We start from the raw sequence: 25,865 nt of genomic DNA, 5'->3' as shown, positions 1-25,865 counted from the left end.
AGAGAAAACCCGTGCTCACGCCAAGGAAGCAGAAAGAGAGAGAGGGGTCCCAAGATGGCGATGGGCGGGTCAGAGGTTATGGGAGTGGGCGTGGCTAGGGCAGGGACCAAAAGAATAACACCTACCAATGTACAGGTGCAGTTGTCAGGAATGCAGTTGTCAGGCAAGCATTGTTTATTAAATCAATACAAGGAAGGTAGCAGCCAAGTTTCCAGAACACAAGAAAAGACCCTGACAAAGAACAAGAGGGTGTGACAAGGGCTTCCCTCACAACAAAAGACGTTATCTTAGTGTTATCAGTAGGATGAGTGGAGAAAAGGCAACTACAAATGTGCTGTCAACACTTATTCATTCACCCAGTAGGATGTTCTTTACTTGTGCTAGAATAATGATGGAAATAAGGCAAACAGCAATATCTATTTAAAGATTTACAATAAACATAATATAATTTCATAATATTTATTACAAACATAAGTCCAGTTTTGCAGGAATTTGAGGGAGGTTTTCATATAAGAAGTGGCATATGTTTGGGAATTAGGTGAAGGGTAGAAGTTTGCTGGAAAGAAATGACAGGTAAAATATACCAAAGCAAAATAAGACGCGATATAAATTAAAGCATAGGAAAGTTTCTTTATCTGTCTGTATTAATTAGTTCATAATTATGGGGGAAATAATATTTCTCCAAAGTTGAATACAACTGCCCAAACATTTATGGACAGAACAAAGATTCTATGATGAGTGATAGAAACAGATTTTATAATATGATATTGCTGGCAATTGTTAATTAGAATGTTACCTATGGTCTCTATTCTGCAGAGATACTCCTGGAGAACAGGAATTGTTCAAAATAAATCAAGGCAGCAAATCAGTGAGTCTTGAAACTGGCTATCTAGACAGACAGAAAGAAGAAATAGGAGTCCTCAAATGTCAGAAGGAGCAAAGGAGAGGGCAGAATAATGACGTGAAGAAAACTCACCTAAATGTTAATGTAAAAAATATTTAATAACTATATATCTATATTTTACATTAACATTTAGGTGAGTTTTCCTCACGTCATTATATATATAATAGTTATATATAAATGTTAATGTAAAGATATTCAATAATTATATATAATATAGAAGTATCCACGTATCATACTTTTTCCTTGATGGGGTCTATTTTACATTTTGTTACTGACAAATTTCAAACAAAGCTGAGACCCTGTTCTGTGGAACTTAAGCTCAAGAACCATACAATTGTATTTGTCATATTTCTTCTATTTCTTTCTCGTGCTTCTTGTACCTTGCTTGCTGTGGGATAATGCTGCTGTACACTCTAAATATTTGTCACTCATGTTAGTTTAATAAAACACTGATTGGCCAGCAGCCAGGCAGGAAGTACAGGCAGGGTAACCAGAAAAGCAGAATTCTGGGAAGAGGAAAGGCAGAGATGACACCAGCAGCCAGATGCAGAAGAAGCAAGATGAGAATGGCTTAGTGAGAAAGGTTCTAAGCAATGTGGCTAAACATAGATAAGAACTGTGGGTTAATTTATGTTGTAAGAGATAGTTAAGAATAAGCCTGAGTTAATAAGCCAAACAGCTTATAATTAATATAACCCTCTGTGTGTTTCTTTGAGACTAAATGGTTGTAAGACAGGGTGGGACAGAAACTTCCATCTATACTTACTTTCTATTTAATAAGCCTTTCTTTACATGAAATATAGATCACACTCCACACCAGCATGAACTCACAGTTCACTATCACATATCACAGAATGACTGTCTGCTTTTTATCTTCATGTCTAACTTGACACTTGGATTGGGATCTTATACTTCTCCCTATATCCAGATGAAATATTTTGCTGTTTCCTTGGCTTAAATACAACCAGCATCATGATTTTATGCAGTTTTCTTTAATTAGAATAAAATATGCCCTCTTTTGTTATTAGGTCTTACTCATTATAACACTCATTAGGGGTTTGTTAATTGTTGTGACAAGGATGCTGAAAGTGCAATAATCCCTGACTAGGGTCAGGAGAAAATTATGGTGGAAGAGAAAAATGATAAATGTGAACTGGAGGATAAATATGAACAGGGGGATAGAGTGCTATTCCCTTTATTCCTGTAGGTCTTACTGCCAAATGCCATCTGTTTATTTTCCCACTACTGATGTCCCATCTCTGACAGAGACATGTAAAGGAGAAAAGTAAGGTAAATTCCTCTTCGTTTAATTATACCTTGATTTCGTTACACTGGTAAAGACTAAATGACTCCAGTAAGTTGTCATATCATTTTTAAAAGCAGAGCCTAGAAACACTAATAAGTAGCTTTATTCTTAAGGAGAGTCTGCAACATAATTTAACATAATGCAATTAATCTGACAAATGGGTGATTGTCTCTGATTTTGGAGTAGAACAAACTTCATTTTGAGAAAGAACTCCATTCTAGACAGGGCCTAATTAGCAGGGTAAATGCAGACCAGCAAAGTCATAAACATTCCCATGAAGCTGTGCCAATCCTGTTCAAAATAACTCACCAGGCTGTCCAAACAACAATTGTTTGCTTCAACGTCATCCTTGTAGATATCTGATTAACCACTGTTTTTAAAATTCCTCTATATCCCAATAAACTAATTCAAATGTTGCACACTTTTACACGATCCTAAAGAACCAAGGCTTGTGCCACCCTGCTTCCAGTTTTTCCCATTACAACCCCCTTACCCTGAAGCCTTGGGGCCATTCTCCCCTACCCGTTGTGTCAGATTATGTGACTGATTATGGTCTGAGTTAGCTAACTTTTAATCAATAAACCCCAGTGTTTTGTACCAGATACTGGTTCTGTGGTGGTCTTGTTTGGTGGTCCCATTGCACAAGTATAACAGTGATCTCAACAGTCCTGCAAGACCATAAAATAAGAGATTACATATGAAAAAAGGGATATGTTAGGAATAAAGGACTTCTGCAAAAAATGCTGCATCTCTTTTCCACTTTAAGTTATCTGCTGATCATTACTTTCCTACTATACTACCAAGAATGATGTCTGCAGTTTATGATAGAGGATATTGCTAATATTTGTGAGCACAGCAAATATTTCTACTGTCTTAAGATTAAATAGAATTTTCTGATTTTCACATAATTATTTTCCAAATTCTAACTTCAGTTATCAGCATGTCATTTTACCTAAAACTTGAAAAATAAAAGGATACATAAAAAATAATTAGGACTATGAAAAATGCAGTGATGAAGCGGTAAATTTATAAGCAATTAAAATTCAAAACAGAGTATTTGCTTTGCATTAATTTGTTTGTATTTTTCAGCATGGGTATACAGTACAATAAGGGCAATAAAAAGCCTAAGGTCTTAAAATACCTAGTACATGTTAGTCTTTTTCATTCATTGTTATAAGTATTAGCACTTATCAATTTTAGAGGTATATGGGTCCCACTGTGATAGTGCCATGAGACATACATAATGCACTAATCTTGTTCCTCGAACCTTCCACTCCTGACTCCATCTTCTTTCCTAATGTCTATACTCCTGAGCCCTTATGATATCTAATATTCATGTACAATTTTATAGTTACCAAAAAAAAAAAACAGCTATTTCCAAATGATTTCACTTAGGGTCTAATCAACTACACTCAATTTTCAATTCATTGTGTTTTAGAGTTTCAAATGTATTCTATTAGTCTGCTTTGGGTCCTGTAAAAGTCAGTGTCCTGTAAGTAGAATATAAGTAGTAAAAATGAGTATCTTGAGCTCTAAAAGGTGAGAGGCCAAAGAATAGGATCCTGCTGTTGGTTAGTGCTTCTTCCTGGAAACAGACATTTTATATAAATCATGATGTGGTGGAAGGGCATGCTCCAAGAACTAGGTTATAATATTACAATAGCTTTCATGTGAATTCCCCCATAGGCTAATAGTATACTGGTTTTATCTGCCAACTGATAAGTCTGTAGAAGATGATTTAATCTAGGGACTCTGACTCAGTCAGTGGGTAATACCTTCCTGAGTTCATATTATGATGGCATCATTTGGAGGTGATGAAATATCAGATGTGAGGACTGGTTGGAGGATTTTGGTGATGGGGATGTGTCCCTAGGGGTTGCATCTTATCCTGGCCTTGTGGCCAGCCTCTCCCATAGATTTCTGCTGCCCTGACATCACCATAGGCTCACACCAGCAGATCTAAGGACCATGGGATGACTCCTCTAAAACTGTGATTCCAAGAACTCCTTCTTCCCTGAAGTTACTTCCTCTCAGGCATTTGGTGACAGAAACAGAAAGTGTAGGCACTAATACTGCTCATGAAGTCTCAGCTCAGGCCTTATCTGCTGATAACATCACATTAGAGAAAATGACTACAAACTTTGCACTTTATGAAGGTGCAAACTTTCACTCTATGACCCTTGTATCAGTTTGATTCAATTTTCACCATTACTTTGGTATTTATGTAGACAAATTCAAGCTATGACAAATATAACTAACTCACTGGCAAACTAATTTTGCACAGAGCTTCCACTTGATAGTTTTTTCATAGTCATAGTCTCTCTAGTGCGTGTTCAGATAAGAAGCCAAGATCTTTAAGTTGTATCTTGGCTGTCAAATTAATGATAATTAACAGTATGCTGTAAATATGTATGTAACTCTGAAATAACTACTGTAATTATTATTTACAGTTACATACATTTTCCTGCAAATGCCTTAACATTGTTTTTCTTTATGCCAATTGGTTTTCAAGGTCTGGCTTGCGCATTAGGTCCTGTGAGTTTTATGAATGCTGATGTGCATAGGCACTGATCATTGGTTCCTCCTTTTCATCCATGCTTCTGTTGGAGACAGCAGACATGTAACAAGCTCCAGTGAGGTGTCCAATGCTGAGTTCTCTGGGTCTCAAATAAAGTGATCTTGTTGACAAACAGAACAAATGCTGATCCATTCTGAAGTTTTGTCCCAAACCAAGAATGAAGTGTCAATGGTTGTTAAGTGAAATTCTTCATTTTCTCAAAAATCATTTGAAATTTCCATTCCTTTTCAAAAATTTTAAGGTCTTTATAGGCATTAGGGTTTTTCTTTTAGTAATTCAACACTCTGCTCTTTATATACAATCAAATATACCATACCATCAAATGCAGTTTTCACAGAAACACTCTGTACATGAAATCCACCACATTTAAACTTATGCTACAAAATCTACAATATTGCTATGTGACATAAATTCTAAACATTTTATCACATCACCACCATCAGAAGTTCTTTTAATCTAAGTGACATAAAGGTGGGTCCTTGAATTTATTCTTCCAAGATCATATTTCAACAAACAGATGATATTCTGTAAATCCATTAAAGAGATTCTTTCTTCAGGGCAAGAAGACAGAAGCAAGACCTAGGTCTAGAATCATGCTAAGCAGACCCTTGTACGGGGGGACTTTTCCTCCTGTATCATTTGTGGAACTCAGAAACAGTCAGGCCAAATACTAGGTACCAGTTTAGATAAAGCTGAACAAACTCTCTGCAATTTAAATGGGAAGAAAACTGAGTGTGTGAGTTCTAGATAAGATGACAGGGTTATGCAATTATTTTAGTGTATATTAATATGGACAAGTTTTTTATCTTGTACATAGCTGCCTGAAATTATTTGGACAGTATAGGAAAAGAATTTGGACAGCAACATGAAGGGAGCATGCAGCAGCAAATTATTTACTTCCTATTCCCATTAAAATCTTTCCCCCGAGGTTCACTGTGGCTGAACCATATTCCATGTCTTTTAGCATAAATTAAATACAATTCACTTTGACTTTAATTTATGTATTTTTCCTTGCTAGCTATAAATCCTCATTTCTAACTACATGAATGATCATATGTTATACAGTACCACTGTTTTCTGTATTGTTCAAATAACAGGTAAACTAGTCTAAACTTATTACAGAATGAGAAAAGAAATACAGCATAAAATAACATGAGAAAAATCATTATAGAAGATAATACTGGGGGTTGTTATTTCAACTTATATTTCACATAATATTTACATTCTGTGTTGTATTTAAGATTTGGAAGATACCAAGTTAATTCTAATTCTGTCACATGGAAGTTCAATTAGGACTAAATTAATAAAAATTAAAATAGACATATAATTTACAGTCATGAGTGTACTGATGAATATACATAATGAAGATTCTTAATTTTCTGTTTTCTTTCAGACCCAAAACTTCAAGGCTTGAATAAGAAATTAATATTACTAGAAACTGCCTTAACAAGAGACTATTGCATATGTACAAGTAGAGTAAGGTAATATAAATTCTTACTTTGCAATTTCTGTCAAATCCCATAATTATTTTCCTATGCTTCAGCAAATTCTCCCCTGTTTGAAATCACATATGAGGTGTCTTGCCTATTTGTTCCAGCTAGGATAATGTTGCCCCACATACATAAAAGACCCAATATAGCAATTTAGAGAACTTTCAAGAAGGATAAGTTTGAGATGAAAGATATTGCTGGACACATTAGGGTCAATAGAATTGGTACTGAGAAGGTAGTATGTAGGGTTCATGCACACAGAACATAGTAAGAAGGTGGCCTTCTCTAAGCCATAGAGACAGCAAAGATGCAGAGAAACAAATATGCCAGTGGCTAAATCTTCAATATCTAGTCTCCATAACTCTTAGAACACAAAGTTGTATTGTTTGAGCTATCTGGTGTGTGAAATTTTGATATGACAGCCCTATGTAATTATTACACTCTCCCTGTAAGACTTTTGTTTTACAAGACTGTCAATTGATGGTCTCTTTGGGCTTATCTTGTTGCCAGTGTCCTACATACAAGGCATTCAGGATGGTAAGAGTGGCGTCCAGCTGCTGTAGTGTTTGTACAAACAAGACAGCTTATGTTGGACACCTGATTTCTTTCTAGAAGTCTGGTATTTCATTACATGCTAGGATTCCCACATAATAAACTCACAATGCAATCCTCAGTGGTGAGTTTCTAGTGGGCTTCAGTGAACAAAAACCACAAGTATGGCATTTTCTTTCTGTAAGAAGCATACAATCCTTGTGAAGTTCTGGCCTGGGAATTTATGCTTTTCCATAGAACATTTACTCTAATTACCCCCAAACATCCATCCTCTACAATAACCCAGGAGGGTCCATGGAAACAATGAAGCATGGCAGGCAGTGACTGCAACAAATGTCTAATGGTTCTACTCATAGACCCTGGGTACTGGACCAGTGTTAACTTTAATATCTATCTCCCTTACATTAAAATGGTGAGCGTAAGAGAATATAAATAGAATCTCTTGCCTAAATCTGAATGCACTTAGTTGAAAAGCTAAAAAAAAAAAATGTGCCAAGAAGGGCTCAGGTCACATATAGTATCTCAGTAAGAAACTGTTGTTTGGGTCTGACAAATTTTTAAGTGATTTATTACATAAACAATATAAACAAAATTGTCATTATACGTCACAACTAATCAAAAGTAGTGACTTAAAATATTAACATTATAGAAAACAAATATCTCTTAAGATTATTATCATTAGGGAATCATACTGCTGGACTTTTATTTGAAATTACATTCACAATGGCTATAGACTGCAAATCCCTTCCAAAATTAATCTTAAAATTTAACAGTCATGTGCTAAGTGGCAATCAGGCCCTGGGGGCTCTGTCATGGTGAAAGAACATCACCATCATTTTGATAGTGGCATAATTTTTGTTAAAATGAGTTCCCCCTAAGATGGAGAGTTTCCCCGTAAGATAAAATGGCCTCATTTTAACTTTTTGTCTTATACATGCTTACATGAACATTCCCATGCTTGATGCAGCAAGATGGTCCTTACAAGTGTAGGGGTCACTCATGCTCCATGCTTCTCACTGCCCCCAAAGGGGGAGTCAAACCAACATCTCTTGTTTTAATTGGACAAGCACACTGTATTTTGTTAGAGAAGAAGCGAACAGAATAGACAAGAATAATGCTATCTAAGGTTCATTTTATACTCAAAATCCATCAGTTATTCCTTGGAGAATTTTAGTTTGTCTGCTTTCTTCTCCTAGTGAATACGGATGAATCACGTTTTTCTCTTGTAACTATTGATTTATCATAAACTATGTCAAATTATATCTAACTCTATATGTGTACTTTACAGCTTCTCGAAAGAGAGGTCACCAGAATCAATAGCAATTATACGACTGAATAATATTTCTGATGAAACCAATGTCTTCTTCCAGCATACACCTACCTTTCTTTCCTCATGATTGCTAAAGTCAACCAACCAAGCAAACAAAACTTCATTATTCACTACACCATACTTAGTCATTGCAGCACCAAAAAGGTAGTTATTGAGACAAAAAGAAAAGTATATAGGATATTAGTTATTAGTCTCCTGAATTATCCTTTTACATTTCTAGATTATCCAGACTATGATTGGTTATCAAGCTCTGCTGATGCCACATTCGGAATTTACCAATGTTACACTTTCGGATTTTACACTCCACTCAAAGTGTCACCGTAATCTCTAAATTATAGGAACCTTCTACTGTCTTCTTCTGCCAGGTCACCAGTAATTGTTTTGACACAGGAGGCAAAGTAATAAGTCTAACAGAAACACTGAAAATTTTTTTGGCTTTTTCTTTAAACATTTAATTTTCTATCACTTGCAAAAGAAGAGCCTAAACCTATAACCCAGTCTGCAAGATTTTTATGGCATGGCCAATCTCTCTAACATAACCCTGAATTACCTGAGTCCTCCTTTATTCCATATTGGTTACAAGGACAGACGTAACAAGCCAGTCATCTTCATACTCACAGCCTCTGCACTCTCTGCCTCAAGAGTCTTCCCTCAGAAATACACATTCTTCTCCTGAGTTCATTATGCCTCTGCTAAAATTGCACTAACCAGAGTAAGCTGCATTTGCCTTTTTCTTTCCTTTTACTGAAAATAGCTTTTATTCTCTACTAATATATATTAATTACAATTCCCTCTCTCTATGCTTCTCCCAGTTCCTCACCACTACTCCTCCCCTCTGGATCTCTTTTGGTGTCTCATTAGAAAACAAACAGGCTTCAAATGGATTATAGTATAATACAAATATAATATATTGTATATAATATGACAAAAAGTCTAACATATCTGAATAGGTCAGAAACAAACAAAAGAAGGGAAATATCCCAAAAAAAGGCACAAGAAACAGATAAAGATGTAGAGGCCCCACTTATAGGGTCTTCATTTTTGAAATGAGACATTGTAATGTCAGTTTATTTCTTTGAAATCATCCTTTATTTTTCTCATGGTAGTAATCACCCCTACCTGACATAATATATAGTATTTGCTGTCTATTCATTTTTTCTCATGAGAATCCAGACAACATAAAATCAGAAATTTTGTTTGTATTATTTACATTCAAACATGAATATCTTAGAACATTATTAAGCCTATGGTAGTTAATCATTGAATGAGTGGGATTTCTCGATAAATTAATGAGTTATTAGATAACTGAAGCAATGATTCAGAAATATACCTTAGTGGGCTCGTCCTGGGAGAGCAAAAAACGATTTCAAGTATTAAGTGAGTAACTGTAATAAATTCTCTTTCACTCTCCACACATGAAGAACATAGAATGGGTGCTTCTGTAATGGCTTTGTTATAATGTATTTCTCTCTCCTAAGGTCTCAAAATGTATTCCATTCTATTATGATATGCTAGACAAAATAACTTGAAGCTATATTGATGTCAGGATAATTGTAGGCAAAAATTATCAGTCTTGCTTTGTTTATAATGGGTGTTTTTTTTCCCATAATTCTAATGGGATAGATGGGCTCCTTCAGTGAGAGACATACATTTAGGATGTTAATTGGTTACCTTTCAATTGGAAGTTGAATAATTAAAGACAAATACACTATGACATACTTCTGATGAAAAAAAAAACATGCCCTAATACCAATTTTGCATTTTTCTCTGCTTATGATTTAATATATTTATTAGTTTGTCATCAAACTTTGCATATGGCATTTCTGTTAACTAGTTTTTATAAAAGTAATATGATATATGATATAAACTAAATAACATGACTTCTGAATATCAAACACTAATCTTTCAAAGATAAAAATTCTTTTTCATTTGACAATTAGGCAAAAAATGCTAAGAAGATAATTTCTTCATATATATACATAGGGCATTCTTGGCTTAAAGATAGAGATTCTGTTTCTATGAAAATAACAGCACTTACTAGCTGTTTTACTATATGTTGCTATAGGTGGCTTCTGCATACTGACCTCAGTCTTGCTTTTTATAGTCTGCTGAAGTACTTGCACTTGTCCTTGCTTCATAGATAAGTTAAGAAACAAAGTAATTGCCACGTGATGATAATGGGAGGAAAGTGGCAGAAGTGGACTTAATCCAAGATGTTCCCTTAAATGCTACAGAAGTTAATATTGTAGAAACTGTGCAATGGGTTTCCTTTGAAAATGTATAATTGTGAATTTTACATTGCTATATTGTGTAATATATAAGGTTACCATAAATGATATGAGGTATATGGCTCATTTTACTTTAACTATTTTAATTTCTACCTCTTTATAATATTTTACATTAAAAATAACACAACATGAATAAACTTAAATTTCTACACCAGAAGTCCTATGACACTTTTTACACTCCATATTCATGAGGATTTAAAATTAATGACACAAATGTTGTAAAGCACAAAAGGTGAAAATCTGAGTGAAGAAATGACCAACTGAATATTCAGTTTAGAGAAATCTACTTATAGAACCACTGAAATTGTTTATCAAATTTACCATTTTGAATTGATTGAATTGATGGATTGCATCATAAGAATTGGGTTTATCTGAAATTTTAAGAGTTAAAACTTTCTATTTATTTATACAAAAGGGGGAAATGTTGTGGGATAATATTTTTGCATAATATGAAGATGTTCCTTTGCCAAGGTGCCTCCTGATTGGTTTAATAAAGAGATTAATGGCAATAGCTAGGCAGGAGAGGATAGGCTAGACTTATGGGAAGAGAGAGGCATTTTCGAGGAATCAGAGCTGTACAGAATTTGTCAGCCAGACACAGAGGGAGTCCTATGTACAGAATGGAGGGGAGGTAAAGAGCCACATGGCAGAATATAGAATAATAGAAACAGATTAATTTAAGTTATAAGAGCTATTTTGGAAGAAGCCTAAGCTAAGACCAAACTTTCATAATTAATAATAAAGTTCTATGTCATTATTTAGGTGCTGGCAGCCCAAAGAAAAAGTGATAAGAAGTATTGCTAGATTGTTTCTCATTAAAAACTAAAATAAAATGTATGAACCATTTAGAACTGATATATATTTGAATTTTTTTCTACACAATGCAAATTTTATATAATAAAAAAACTTTTGTTTTATAATATAACATGTGAGTCATACTGCATTACAGGAAGTTCTAGGTTAAGACTTCAAGGTCCTTTGGTAGTGACATGTAGCATTTCTCCTTTAGTAGCCCAGCAAAACTTTGAGAGGTAAATTTATATTTTTATTTCCTTTTTAGTTGAACTTGCTTGTTTTCTTTTACTTACAGTTAGCTTTGGGGTCATGGCAGAAGAATAGTTAGATACAATGCTACTTCAAAAAACATATTAAGGAGATTTTTTTTTCTGTCAGAATCCTTGCTGCTTTAGAGACAGAAAGGTATCTCAGATGTAAATGGAAGAATACCTTAGGCAAAAAAGAAGACTTCAGGAAATGGAGAACCTTTGATCCAGAAAGTCAGGAAAATGAGAAAACATTTGTAACATAGAATCAGTTCTTGGGAATGTGAGTATACAAGCTACAGCATGGCTGTACCACAGATGGTTTACCTGTGCCTCACAGGTGGTGATGATACCTGGGAGAGGGTGACTGCACCTCAGAAAAGGTGGCTACTTCTCAGAAGGGTCACATGCACTTCAGGAAAGATTTGTGTACCACAAGGAGGGTGGCTACACTCAGGGAAGTTAGCTGTATTGAGAAAGAGTAGCTTGAGGTCATAGACATTGAAAGTATCTCCATGAGATAAAAATACCTCAGACAGTATAGCAGTACCTCAGAGAAGGTGGCAACATCTCTAAGAGTGACTGTACTTCTGAGAAGGTAGCTGTCCCTAGAGCGGGTTGCTGCACCTCAGAGATATTGTTTCTGAGCACTCTAGGTTCTGCATAACCCATCTCAAAGACGTTCCAAGAACTCTTTGTTTGATATGTACTAAAAAAGATAATAAGTTATAATTGATGGGAGATTAGTAAACAGAAGTGATTCTTCAATTTCTTTATTTACGTACTTTAGAAGCAGAAATTAAGAAGTTTATTACCTACTGAATTTGCTATAGGATAAGATACAAAGTGTAGTATTATAATATGTATCTGATACAAGAAATCAAAAATGACTTGATCGCTAAGAGACTAAACTATAGACTCCATGCTTTGGTGTGGGATGTTCTTCTATGTGTTTCTTTTATTGGTTAATGATTACATAACGGGTTTGGCCTATAGCATGGGAGGAGGAAGGCAGAGTTAGAGAGAAGCCATGGAGCTGCTGGAGACAGATGCTGGGAACTGTACCCAGTAAGCAACAGCCACATGGCGATATACAGATTAACAAAAATGAGTTAAATTGATATAAGATTTAGCCAATAAGAAGCTAGAATTAATGGGCTAATTAGTGTTTTAAATAATACAGTTTTGTGTGTTTATTTCAGGTCTAAACTAGCTGGGCAGCTGGAAATCAACAAGTGACCTCCCTCCAACAATGCTTCACTGAAATACAAATGAATGTGAAAAGATCAAGATCCATTGCACCAAGGGACAATAATTGGCAGAGCTTCTTGGCTGGCAGACAGATGGGAAAAGAGGAACTATATAGATTAATGGGCTTTCTACTTAAACTGTTTAAATGGATGACTTCTTGCTACTCCATCACCAAGAGAAAGGGAAACTTTCAAATATCCCACAAGGGGACACCCTTGTGGTGGGAACCAATACACTTTAATTCTTTATCTAGATTATCTAATTCCATGCAATAACCCAAACCTTCCAAAAAAGGGAACTCATCCTACCCCCAAGCATAAAAGTGTTATAGAGTCCTCATTACTTGATAACCCTCCTGACTCATGGGGAGTCTGCTTTGGGGTGTGTATGTGTTTGTGTGTGTGTGTGTGTGTGTGTGTATGTGTGTATGCACATGTGCACATTTGTGTGTGTGCTAGTGCAATTTATGTGTGGTGATTTGTGTGTGAATTTTCACGTGGAGCCCAGAAGACTTCGTTGGGTGGCATGGCTCAGGCCCTGTCTAACTTTTTACTTTGAGAAAAGGTCTCTCATCAATTTGGAGCTATACACATAGTCTAGGCTAATTACCTGTCAATCTTGTCTTTTCCTCTTCAGAATTTTTGAATAAAATGTATGCTCTAGTAATGCTGAAACATGAATGGGCAATCTGTATATTGTATTCTATTGAAGATGTCCATATTGGGTTTCACTATCCTTAGGATGAATGACCAGAACTGGAACATAAATCTATTGCACCACTCCAGGTATCTCTCTCTAATTTTTTAAAAAAAAAAATAGGCTCTGAAATTGAATCCAGGGTAATCACTTTAGTAACTCTGCTCTCTCCTCAGTCCAATATCATAACCTCAAATAAAGTTATTAACATACAAGAACTACACTATCAGGGTTTTCTTCTTGTAACGATTATAAGAGAATCTAAATGGCCTCTACATCTTAATAAAAGTGTTTGAAATTATAAGCATCACACCATAAAGGTACTGCCTAAATATTTTCTTTTCTTTTTTGTGTATATAAAAATAAATAAGTAATATGTTATTCACTAATATAATTTTAAATTTTAAATATACAAGAAACTAATGTTTGAGTTTTACTGTATTGTTAAAAATTAAATATTAGATAATGTTAAGTACTAATGAGATGGTTTTATAAGTGTGAGAAATTTTTGAAGGCTATAAATCATGCTTTTTTACATTATGGATAAAATACTAGGAAATTTGAGTATATTGGACATTCAAAGCTAATCCTCCATATTTCAGGCTCTCAAAAGTCTTAATTATTCTTAAGAACCATTACACATACTAGGTCAAAAACAGTATTGATCTCTTAGAACCAGTCAAATAATCCAACAAAAATAATTGCACTCATATTGCTTTTATATCAGCAGATTCTAGAACATAAAAAGCTCATTTTAACCTTTATTAAAATCACATTCATTTCAGCATTGTAATTTATCCATATATTAAGAGAAAATGGTTTCTGGTGATACACTGAAAATTCAATTGAATTAAAGAAAGGATTCATCTATGAATTCGGTCCCATATACTATGAATAAAATTCCACACAATTCTAAACTTGGAAGCACAAGTTTTGTTCTCATTTTGACAAATCATTTATACCTCAAGAGATGCCTCTCAGTATTTACCAGTTCTTTGATACAGAAATAAGTTTCATAATTTTACTAAGTCTGTCACTGTCTTAGGGTTTTATTGTTATGAAGAGACACATGACCACACAACTCGTATAAAAAAATTAATTGGGGCTAGCTTATAGTTCAGAGGTTTAGTCCATTATCATCATGGCAGGTGACATGCAGACAAATGCGGTGTTGGAGAAGGAGCTCTAAATCTTGGGTGTTCTACATCTTGATCAGCAGAGAACAAGAAGCAAACTGTGCTCTGCACTAGGTAGTATCCTGAGCATAGGAGACCCTAAAGCCCACCCCCACAGTTACAAGCTTCCTCTAAGAAGGCCACACCTACTGCAACAAGCATCTTACCAGTGCTAATCCCTATGTGGGGGCATTTTCTTTCAAACCACCATAGTGGCTAATCAGGAAACAATTTGGTGTGTATAGAAACTAATGGTACTCAATATTAATGAAATACAAACATGCTTAGTGCAAATAATTCATTTCATTTTTATGATATTTCTAAAAACCATAATCTTTGTAGACAACAAGGAAATTTTCCTCTTTGTAGTGCATGTAGACTCTCAAATTGGAGTGTTAAGGACAATAAAGCCACACCTAATATGAACTTTTATTTTGTAATGATTGCATCATTCATTATTGTTGCTAAGGAGATATACACTGCTGATTCTTCCATGTAAACAAATGATGGACTTCAAACACATGATTTAAAATCCCTACTTCATACTGACCAAAAGGTTAAAATACAATACCTGTAAAAGACACATTGTATGGCAATTGCTCTAAGAATATTCCAATCTTCAGCCTTTTCATAGCAATTAACAATAGAACAACAACACTTCAAATAATGCATTTAAAGATGAATGAGATCTTATTTGGAGATGTACAACTCTATTCTCAGAACTAAAGGGACTGAAGAGGTAACAAAGTAAGACAAACTAAGGCAACCAAACAGGTAAGATGAATGAACCAGCTCACCTCATATCTGGGTATGGCTGTATAGTATAAACTATTTGCAAACTTTAAAATAATGAAAGAAATATTTTGGGGGTGTGATTTTGTTTACCTTGAAAGGCAGTGGATCTTCTGTGAGAGGGCTGATGGGAAGTGATGTGGTACTGCTGGAAGGGCTCACATCACTCTGCAAAGAAAGAACATTTCTGTTAAAGATGACAGGCTTGAAACCATTTTCAACATTCCTAACCCAGAACCCCAAATTCCTTGTTAAGGTAAAAAAGTAAATATGAATAAGCAAATATTCAACATGTATTTTTTAATTAAATACAATGGTTTCTTCTTGTATTAGGCAATATGTAACTCTGTCCACTACACAAAGAAAAATCTTTGATATGATTGAGATAGAGCTACACTAGTCTATGGGTATAGAGACATGAATCTGGAGGGCAGTTTAATACTGTCTGTTTAGCATAATCATAGGAGTAGGTTCACACCTAAGATCTATGAGCTCCCAGACATAGGTTCTTGGACAGCTGTGCTCTTGAGTTTCCTCCTATGTAGTAGACTTTAAACCAGCCTTATCATTACTACAACTTAAAGGGTTTACATGTACGTAAGACTGCTGATGACTTGTCTCTCCCATCAGATTGAATAGCACCTTTCAGTACTTTGAGAGCTAGCCAACAGGGACAATGATTTATGGCCAGTATCAGCTTTAATTCTCCAAGTCCTGTGTCCAAAGTGTGTGACATTTTCAGCAGTAAGATCTTACCAATAGTATCTGGTAGAAAACCAAAGGCAATGATCTCCATTGCTTGTAGGGCCTTAGGACATTTCTAACTAACAATGTAAGGGAAGAATTCTCACACACGGAACTAGGAATTTTACTTTGTATCTGTGACTACTAGAAGAATTATTCCCATTTTAGGTTACTTTCAATTAAAATTTTTAAACTGAATATGCTTACATAAATATTTACATGATTATACACACTACACTACACTACACACACACACACACACACACACACATTTTAAAATCCCAGCTTCTACTTTTTATTTTCAAACAACTTTAGTGTTTTTTCCCCAATCCACCTCGAGCCCTACTCTCCTACCCCCTTTTCCACCTAAACCTCCCTCCCCATTATTCTTCCTCATGGATAATCACTTACATTCTACTATTCACCTTCCTTAAGATATTTCATCCCTCTTCACTACTAATGGTCCTTTTTAGTTTCCAAAACCAAATTAAAAACGTTTATAGAAAACAAGAGCATGGTTGGAATGTATTAGTGTTATTGCAATCCTTCCAGAATTTAATTTAATAAAACTCCTTAAACTAATTCTATTTTTAAAAGATATGGGTTAGGAGTCAAAATTAATTCACTTTACTAAGAGCAAGAACAAGCTACTGGAAATAGGAAGTTACAGAAGTAGTTTCAATGTATGCTTAGTGCATTTCTTAGAAGAACTCATCCTAAGTAAGATAACAAATAAAAACACAGAAAATGGCATGCCCACTGCCTTAGTCTACTTTCTTTTGCTGAGATTAGACAGTGACCAAAAGCAAGGAAGGAAAGAGTATTTGGGTTACAATCTATTGTTCTTCATCAGAAAAGTCAAGTTAGGAACTTAAGGCTAGAAATGAAGAGATCATACCATGGAGGAATGTTGTTTACATAATGTCTTGCTTCCTCTGACTGGCTAGCATCTTAATGTCCAGGCCCTACTTCTCAGGGACATCACCTTACACATTGGGCTCTACCTCCTACATCAACTATCTTTAAATCAAGTAAATTCCACAAACATGACCACAGGTTACCCTGGTTGAGGCAATTCTGCAGTTGAGGTTCCTTCTTCTCAGCCAGGCCAAGCTGACAAAGAAGATTAGCCATGACACCTACATTTCTCAGTTTGATTTTCAAATATATATATGCATACAAATAAAGAAAACCCTGCCATAAAGATTAATATAAAAGAAAGAATTGACATGGTTTGATAAACAATAATGGCTTTATTGCACAGAAAATAATATACTTTAAGAATGGTAGATGCTGCACTTTCATTCTATTTAAAAGCATTTTATTTCATTTATTAATACTTACAATGAAGTACATACATTATAAATATGGACTAAAATGTTCTTTCTTTTGTTGTTCTAGTTTTGAGACCAAGGAAAAGAAGTAAAATATCAACTGAGACCTTCACCCAGATTTTATGTAAAAATGACTTAGAAGGACTTTACATAAAAACTGAACAACACATTAAGAAGTTGGGAAAATATCAGTTAGTGGCTATCTTTAATTTTGAAATTTATTCGAGGCTGGCTGTTAAATCACTAATCAATAAAAACCCAGGAAATATTAATCCCAAAATCATCTGACAATAGTGAAATCCAGGAAATATTATGAGTTACTAACCTTTCTGATTCTATTCTATGACAGAAAAATTTTTATTCTACCAACCAATTTAATTCATAATTCTAACATAAGAAATAAGCGAAAATGTTACAAAATTTGGTAAAGAGTTATGGAAAATCTAAGTCTGAGCTGTAAAACAGCTTGTAGACAGTGGAAGTTTTGATACTTGTTTTGGAGGATCTGTACTTGTTAAAGTGTCATGCTCCCAGCAATAGCTGTGAGAATCAAGATTCCTGGATCATATACTGTACAAATAGTTTTTGAACTCCTATAAGACAATGAGTTGAGAATTAAGTCAAGTAGCAGACTTTTTCAAGGAGTGAGGTCTCCCAGGCCTTGCCTGAATCAGTGTGCAAAATTCTCAGCTCCCAGAGGCTGTCTCAGAGTTTTGTCACAGTGTCACGGACACTAGAACGCCATTTATAGTGAGAGTTTTGTTCTGCCTCAACTGTAAAGTTCAATTCATATTATGACACTTTAGTTCTGTTACTCTTAAAAAATCTTGGCATAACTGTTTTAAGCAAGGAATATATCTTAAATTAAAAAAAAAATCTGATGAACCACACTCAAATATTAAAATGAGAACAACAGAAAAAAAGTCAAGTATAAGTATTGTCATGTTTGTCTTACTGTTTGTGAAATTTTTTTCAGTGACTTGCAATTGGGCATGTTTACTCTTCTAAATAAAATTATACCAAGATCTTTGGATAGGAGTATTATTAATACTTCAAACCTTAATTAACTTGCCCTTTTGTTCAAATACTACAATGTTAACACAATTGCCTAGTAAGATACCAATTCACAAAATACAAAAGCATCCCATGTTGATTTTTACAATTTTAAAGGTTATAATATAAATTAATTCACATCGTTATTATAAAAATAATTTGTTAGAACTAGGGCTTCCTGTGCTTTATTTGTATTTTAGACTTTGGAAATAGTTCAAGAATTACATGGGCACATAAAGAAGGTGTACTCAAAGAAACAAAATCTCCACAGACTGCATCTCCTTTGTCTCATGCTATGCCTTTGTTCGTTTAAGCACCAGGTCTAACTTAGATCTTGTGGTGTGTCTTAAGAGCCTGTTCTAATGGTATCAGGTGTCATTCACTTGCTTATCTGGTTCTAAGTTAATAAGGTAGCACACACTTTCAACACCAAAGAGAGTTCATAATATAACATTGTTCCTGCCTCTAGATTATTTCACCTAAATTTGGTTTCTTCTTTCTCATTCTGCCTTATGCTGGTGACCTTCTCTTCTGCTTTTCTATATACTGAGCTTAATGTTATGTATGAACTTGGTACTGAGAGGCTGCAAGTTTTCCCTTGAAGCACTTTGGAGACATTCTGGCCAACACCTGCCTTTTACTTATGAATTCTGTTCTCCAGTGCTCTCTCTACTTGTCTAATCTTAGAGATACTTTAGACCTCCAGTTATTGCTGCTTTCAGAACACAATTCCTCTAGATTGCCATGTGTATATGTACCACCTGATACATGTGGTCCCTAACCTGTGCTTTCTGTGGGGATGGTGAAAGCTTTCAGTGCTCTTGCATTGTTCTTTCAGTCACATGGAGCCATGGCCTTGGACTCATAGAACCTGACTCTTTTCCTTGTTGTCTCTTTCACTGTCCATCTACTAAGATGTCAGTTGTGGCCCCTATAGTATATTTTCATCATGATACACTGCTTGACCATGAATTGAAACCTTCAGGACTATGAACCAAATACACCTTTGCCTGTTTAAGTGGATTGACTTAAATATTTTGGTTCGAGAGAAGGCAACTAACAAACACTAATTTGCAAATTTTCTCTTAGAGCAAATTTTGTGTTTATGTAAACTTGACAAATATAGTCACATGTATAACCATCACCAAAATCAAACCGCAGAGCATTTCAGCAGCTCGTTGTGTTCTTTCATGTACCTGTATATCCACCTAGGACATATTGTTTGCCACTATTTACTTATTTATCCTTCCATTTTATGTCACATAAGTTTTCAGCATAGATTTTAACCTAGTTTTTCACCATATCTCACTTTTAAAAAAATATATTAAAAAGAACTAGTTTTTTTCCCACTCTGTTTGTCTTTCCCAGTTATTTCCCATGGCTCCTACACTTTTTGTTTCAACTTAAGAGTCTTGTTCCTACTTGATGGTCACAGAAACTATATAGTATCTTTTCTTTTCATTTTATTGACTTTTCATTTCCAAAGTTTATGCCCAGGAAGTAATAAATACACGAATATTTTCCCAGTATAATTTTTTTATTATAAGACTTAAACCTGCTTCATCTGTAACAAGTTAAATAGTAAATATAGTCTCTTTTTGATTGTATCAACAGAGAGAAAGAAATCTTAACAAAATTATTAAAAATATTTTTAAAACAGACAAAGTGCTAATTATTGTGGAAACTTCCAAGTAGATAGTTCCCAGAAGAAATGAAAGTCTGAAGTGGCAAAAAAGAGGTTATAGGAGACGCAATGCGTCTATGTGTAACAGACTGGGCTTTTTACGCTGACATGTTGACATGCCTTTGACACTAAAAAGACATACAAAACAGAAAAGGGTGCCTTATATATAATTGTTAGAAATAGGCATGAAATATTACTCTCTTTTACAAAGATTTTGGCAGATTAAAATCTAATTTAAACAGTTTTAGATGTTTTCGAGCTCCATTTCAGTGTGTTGAGAGTTAGAGCTCCTACAAGCCACGTAGATAGCAACAGGACTAATGAAAGCACACGATTATGGAAAAGCAATGGTTAGAAGCTGATTAGAGTTCCTCCTGGGTCCTGAGGCAGATCTTATATGTGCATGCAATATGCACAGATGCATGAGGCCAGATGGCATATCAAGCCACTTTGGACTGAAAATATGGTAAGAGAACTTGCCACAAAGTGCCATGGTATAACTTTAATCCCTGGGATACAAGTGCTGGAAGGAACTAGGTAAGGTTGTCTGACTACCATTCATGTGGCAGCTTCTGTGTGTTTCTGTTATCACACATACACACACACACACACACACACACACACACACTTCTGGTTCACACACCCTAATAATAATGTTTTTCTGATTTTCTTTTTATAGAGGCTTAGCAGGGCCATGGTCCTTCTGAATCAAAAGTCTTACTTATTCTCTACTGACTTATGACTCTCATCTTAAAATCTGTTCAGAACATAGAACATAGAAGTCAGGATTATAAAAGTCATCAATGTTGGTAAGAAAACTCAAATATACACTTGTCCTGTGAATGTGCTGAACTAAAGTTAGCTAAAACTTCAACTTCAAAAGAAACAAACAAAACCAAGCTGGGTGTGGTGGTGCAAAGCTGAAATCCCAGTTCTCAGGAAGGTGAGGCAAGGAGAATTGCAGGTTTGAGGCAAACCTAAGCTACTTTGGAAGAGGATTTCCTAAGTACACAACAAAAGAAAAGTGATAAGCAGACTTTGCTAATCCTAACCAGTGGTCTCTCCAACTAAACCATGAACATGAAATAAAATTTTTTGTTTTGCTATAATAATTTTTTCAAGTTTAATTTCAGAAAACAGTTCTGTGAAATGGTATACCCTGTGTTCTGAAGAAGAGTTAAAATGTTTGGCTGGAAATACAGTTTTGTTCAACCAACACTGCCTGCTTGATATTAGGAAAAAAAAGTGAGGGAGGGACACTTGTCACACTTCACTGAAACAGAAGGAAGATGAAATGGAAGATACAGGGCTTAATTAAACAGAAACCTATGCTGATTTGTGAGTCTAAAACTTCTCACATTTACAATTCTACTTATGAGGAATATAAACATGAGCTCCCTTTATCAGCACTGAGTAGCACAATGTCCTAGCTTCTTCAGCAGTAATATGTCCTGGGTGATTCATGAAGGTCTATCACTTGATCCTACCATTCTAGTAAGCATAGAATTTCCCAATCATCTATTTGTATAGCATAGTATGAAATTATATATTATATATTTGAATTTTTGAGACAGGGTTTCTCTATGTAGTTTTGGTGCCTGGTGCCTGTCCTGGAACTAGATATTATAGACCAAGATGGCCTCAAACTCACAAAGATCCACCTGCCTTTGCCTCCAAAGTGCTGGCATTAAAGACATGCACCACAACACTATAAAATTTTATATTAAGTCCAGTTGTAAATATTATTTTTCTTTAAATGAAGAAAGTACTTCTTCATTTCAAATAAGGAGATTTTTATGAGTATTATAACTCAATAACATGTTCCAAATAGCACAGACCTAAATCTAGGTTTGTTCTGTTACTGGAACAAAGACTTCCTAGAGAACTGGATGAGTTGTTCAGAATATGGCAGGTGGGCTTCTAGAAAGTTTTATGTTACAAAGTAAGGGAGAATTCATAAAACAAAACATGCAATGTAAACTAAAGAGAAACCTAGTCAAAATAAAACAGCTCCCAAATGCCAGAGTTGAAACTCAATAACAATCAACATAGTGTTGGGGTATAATTCAAAATCCTTCAAAGCATCACTGCACACAGAATAAGTTAATGAGCAAAAACACAAATGAGAGAGAAAAGACAAACACTCATATGGGAATACCACAACCAATTTATGTAGCTAGCATTTCTTTTCCAAGGAGTAGGACTTAGTACCACATGGCCACATACAGTATGCCTTCAGCGACGGATGGCTTTCAGAGGAAAACACAATGAGGGAGGGTTGTGATCTGTCAATACAGAAAACTAGAAGGCCCTGACGTAGCTGAGTGACAGAGGTCAGTATCAAATAGATGGCATGCACCCTTGATAGGTGACATCAGGGTATTCTTACATGCATTGAAAATAAATCCATTTAATCATAAGAAAATAACTAACAAAAACAAATGAGAGATACTCTGTGAATGATGCTGCATGCTCATTCATACAAACAATACAAATAATAAGAAGAGGATCTGTGAAACTTTCATAGATCATGCTTGTAGAAGCTATAATGACCAATTGTCATATGTTATCCTGGGCAAGATCATTATTAAGAAAAAGTACACTGGGGAAAATGGATGGATTTGGAGTGGATTGCCCAGTTATCCTAACATGCATGCATCACCATTAAAGTACTGCCCTCCACTAAGTAGGATAACAGTAGGCCCATCAGCATACTTGTGTGTCTCTAATGTCCATGTAAACCCCAAACTAATCTGAGACTAATAGTTTATTAAAGAATAGCTCCGCAGAGGTATAGCCTGACAACGTGAGGCTATAACATAGGATAGCCAGTATGCTCTTAGCTTCTCAGTTTTACTAGACTTTATACTTTTTATAAAAAAATAAATTTTGTCGGGTCATTTCCTTTAGATGTGTTTTATCTTCCAGTTCTAGCCTTTACTGAGGATTGCTCTGAAATGCAGATCTTATATTCTTTTGCATGCTTCCATGTTTGATGTGGGACTCCCCTCTGTATGCTATGAATACCATTGTTTAATAAAGAAATGCCTTGAGCCTACAGCAGAGCAGGAGAGAACAGATCTAGGCCGGGAAAACTAAATTGAAGGCTGTGAGAAGGAAGGCAGAGTAAGGGAGCCACCACCATAGAAAAATGTACTAAAACTTTGCTGGTAGGCCATGACCTCATGGTGATGCACAGATTAATGGAGATGGGTTAAATTAATGTAAGAGTTAGCAAATAAGAAGCTAGAGCTAATGGGCCAAGCATTGATTCAAATAATATAGTATCTGTGATTATTTCGGGAGTCTGGGTGGCCAGGAAACGAACAAGCAGCCTTCATACTACATATGTGCTACATGGGATAGCTAAAGGAAAGCTTCTACCATATAAAATGATCTATTTATTTAGATTATTTGAAGGTTATCAGTAGATTGATTTCCCATTATTAATATTTACTGAATGTCCTAATACCATAGCACAAATTCATTAATTGGGCTGCCGCTGAAAGTGTGTTCAATAGACCTGTTTTGTGAGATAAAAGTTTGCTTAAAAGGAACCATGTGAAAAAATTCTGATTTCTATAATACAAGTGAACTACTTTTCTTAATAATTTTCTTTTTATATATCAAAATTAGTTTATTCATGCAATCATCCAGCAAGTATTAAATACTCATCAAACTTTCCTGTGCTCTGATTTTAGGTTATTATCTTATTTCACCTGGCTAGATGTTAGCAGACTTGCCCTTAACCATATGATACAGTAAGAAAGAGAATACAGGTTACTTAATGGTGACACAAAGATATTTTATATGTTAGTAAGGTTCTTGAGTTCTGTTGGGTGTTTTCACAGCTATATACAAAGTAAAAGGAGCCAGTAAGCCTGGATTTCGCCAGTCCAGGGTACTGACCACTTAAGAGAAGACATCACTCTGTGAGTACTTAGTACTCTGTGAGGATGCAGGACCACTCATCTCATTGCTGCTACACATGGTATATATGCTGTGCCTACCTGGTTATCATTTTAGCAGTAATCCGAAACCAACAGTGGTAAGTGACTTTCATCCTCTAAGTAAGGACTTGATATTTATACTATCAAAGAACAACAACCTCTCTTCTCTTCCAATTACCTCTTCAGGTCCAATTTTCTCCGAACGAAAATGTAGACACTTTAAAACATATCTTTTTACAGTAGATAATGGAGACTTTTGCCTTCCCATTCTCTTCCTAATTCCTTTTATGTGAGAAACATTCTTATTTTCTTTTGAAGGTTGACTACATCAAAATTCTGTATGCAATGCTTAAGTATTTCTGGTCAGACATTGAAACAGGCCTGAACACAAAAAAGTCCCAGCCAAGGCTTCCAAGTGCTCACAGACAGAATGTATGACAACCTAACTACAAAAATGAAAATCAAATCTTGTAATTGCACTGGGAATTTTAGGAGGTGACATCTTCATTTATTATCAGTGCTGAGGTTATAAGTGCATGCTTCTCACAGAATGGACAAAAGCTATAAGTAGATCAGGAGTTTCCAGGGTCAAAGCTAACACTCCAGCCAGGCTAAGGAAACAGAGAGGAAAAAATCTGAGTCTACTTGATGTGTAAACAATTATGGTCTAGGTGGTCAGGTTAACTTTTAAAAGACACTGTGCTTAATATCTAAATTTTCTTTCTAATATAAGAATAAACTCTGTGGTTGGTGAACTGATAGCTGAAAAGTTTAAAGTTATGATTAGAACATTCATACTTATATGCCAGTAAAAACAATTTACTAAATTATTTCCATTTTTTAGTGGAGAGTATCAGATTATATAATTATCCACTGTTACTTCACAAATTTTTGGTAAAAGAAATGTCTGGATATAAGAGTATTGTTAGTTAGTATATGTTCACATCTTAGACTAGAAAATATATTTACAATATTAAAAATTCCAATTACAAAAAATTGTTATTTTCTTCTATATTTGGCATTCAGTTTTAAATGGCTCTATTTTAATGTTCTTGCTTTAAAAACTGAGTTGAAATGAGATTGTATATCTATATTTTAAATGTATTTTCCTATGTTAATGATAGTTAATCAATTTTTCCAAAAAGATCATAAGTCATCTGTATGTTTTACTTATCAGTATTTCTGTTTTATACAATGTGTTTTGATTACATTTGTTCCCCACCCCCAACTCTTCCCAGATCTTCCCTCCTTCCCTTCCCAAACAATATGTACCTCTTATTTTAAAAAATGCTAAGTAGAGTTTGTGTTGCCCAGATAGTCTTGATTTCTGCCTTCCACTGGAGGATAGTCAAAAAATCCTTTGGCTGCACTTTTATAGAAAACTGACCATTCCTTTTCCAGTAGCTATCAAATGGCAATCCTAGCTAAGAGTGGAACTTTGTATTTACCTCTCCTACTCTATGCTGGGATTTTGTCTAGATGGAGCTTAAACAGGCTTTGTGCATTCTCACAGCCACTGTGAGTTTGCATGTGCAATTACCCTGACCCTTACAATAAATCCTACTGGCTAGCTTCTTAACGCTGGAACGTCATTCATGCTTCAAGATGAGAAAAGCATCATCAGTCTTGCTCACATGTAAATGCTGCCTGATGCAACAACCAGACTGGCTAGATGAAGGAGAAAGAAAAAAAAAA

General features: G+C 35.0%; 1 protein-coding gene across 3 annotated transcripts in view; it reads right to left on the bottom strand.

Moving 5' to 3' along the window:
- Positions 1-25,865, bottom strand: part of Ccser1 (coiled-coil serine rich protein 1) — a 1,153,064-nt gene that overhangs the window by 682,350 nt on the left and 444,849 nt on the right. For all 3 annotated transcript variants that reach the window (XM_050162333.1, XM_050162332.1, XM_050162334.1), the window contains one exon: positions 15,499-15,573. In XM_050162333.1, the coding sequence (XP_050018290.1) occupies positions 15,499-15,573 (75 nt within the window). The remainder of the gene's footprint in view (positions 1-15,498; positions 15,574-25,865) is intronic.

This window comes from Alexandromys fortis, unplaced genomic scaffold (assembly GCF_014885135.2).
Source record: "Alexandromys fortis isolate MF-2015 unplaced genomic scaffold, M_Fortis_MF-2015_v1.1 scaffold_117, whole genome shotgun sequence".
NCBI classification, from domain to species: Eukaryota; Metazoa; Chordata; class Mammalia; order Rodentia; family Cricetidae; genus Alexandromys; species Alexandromys fortis.
This window is presented reverse-complemented; position numbering and strand designations above follow the sequence as displayed.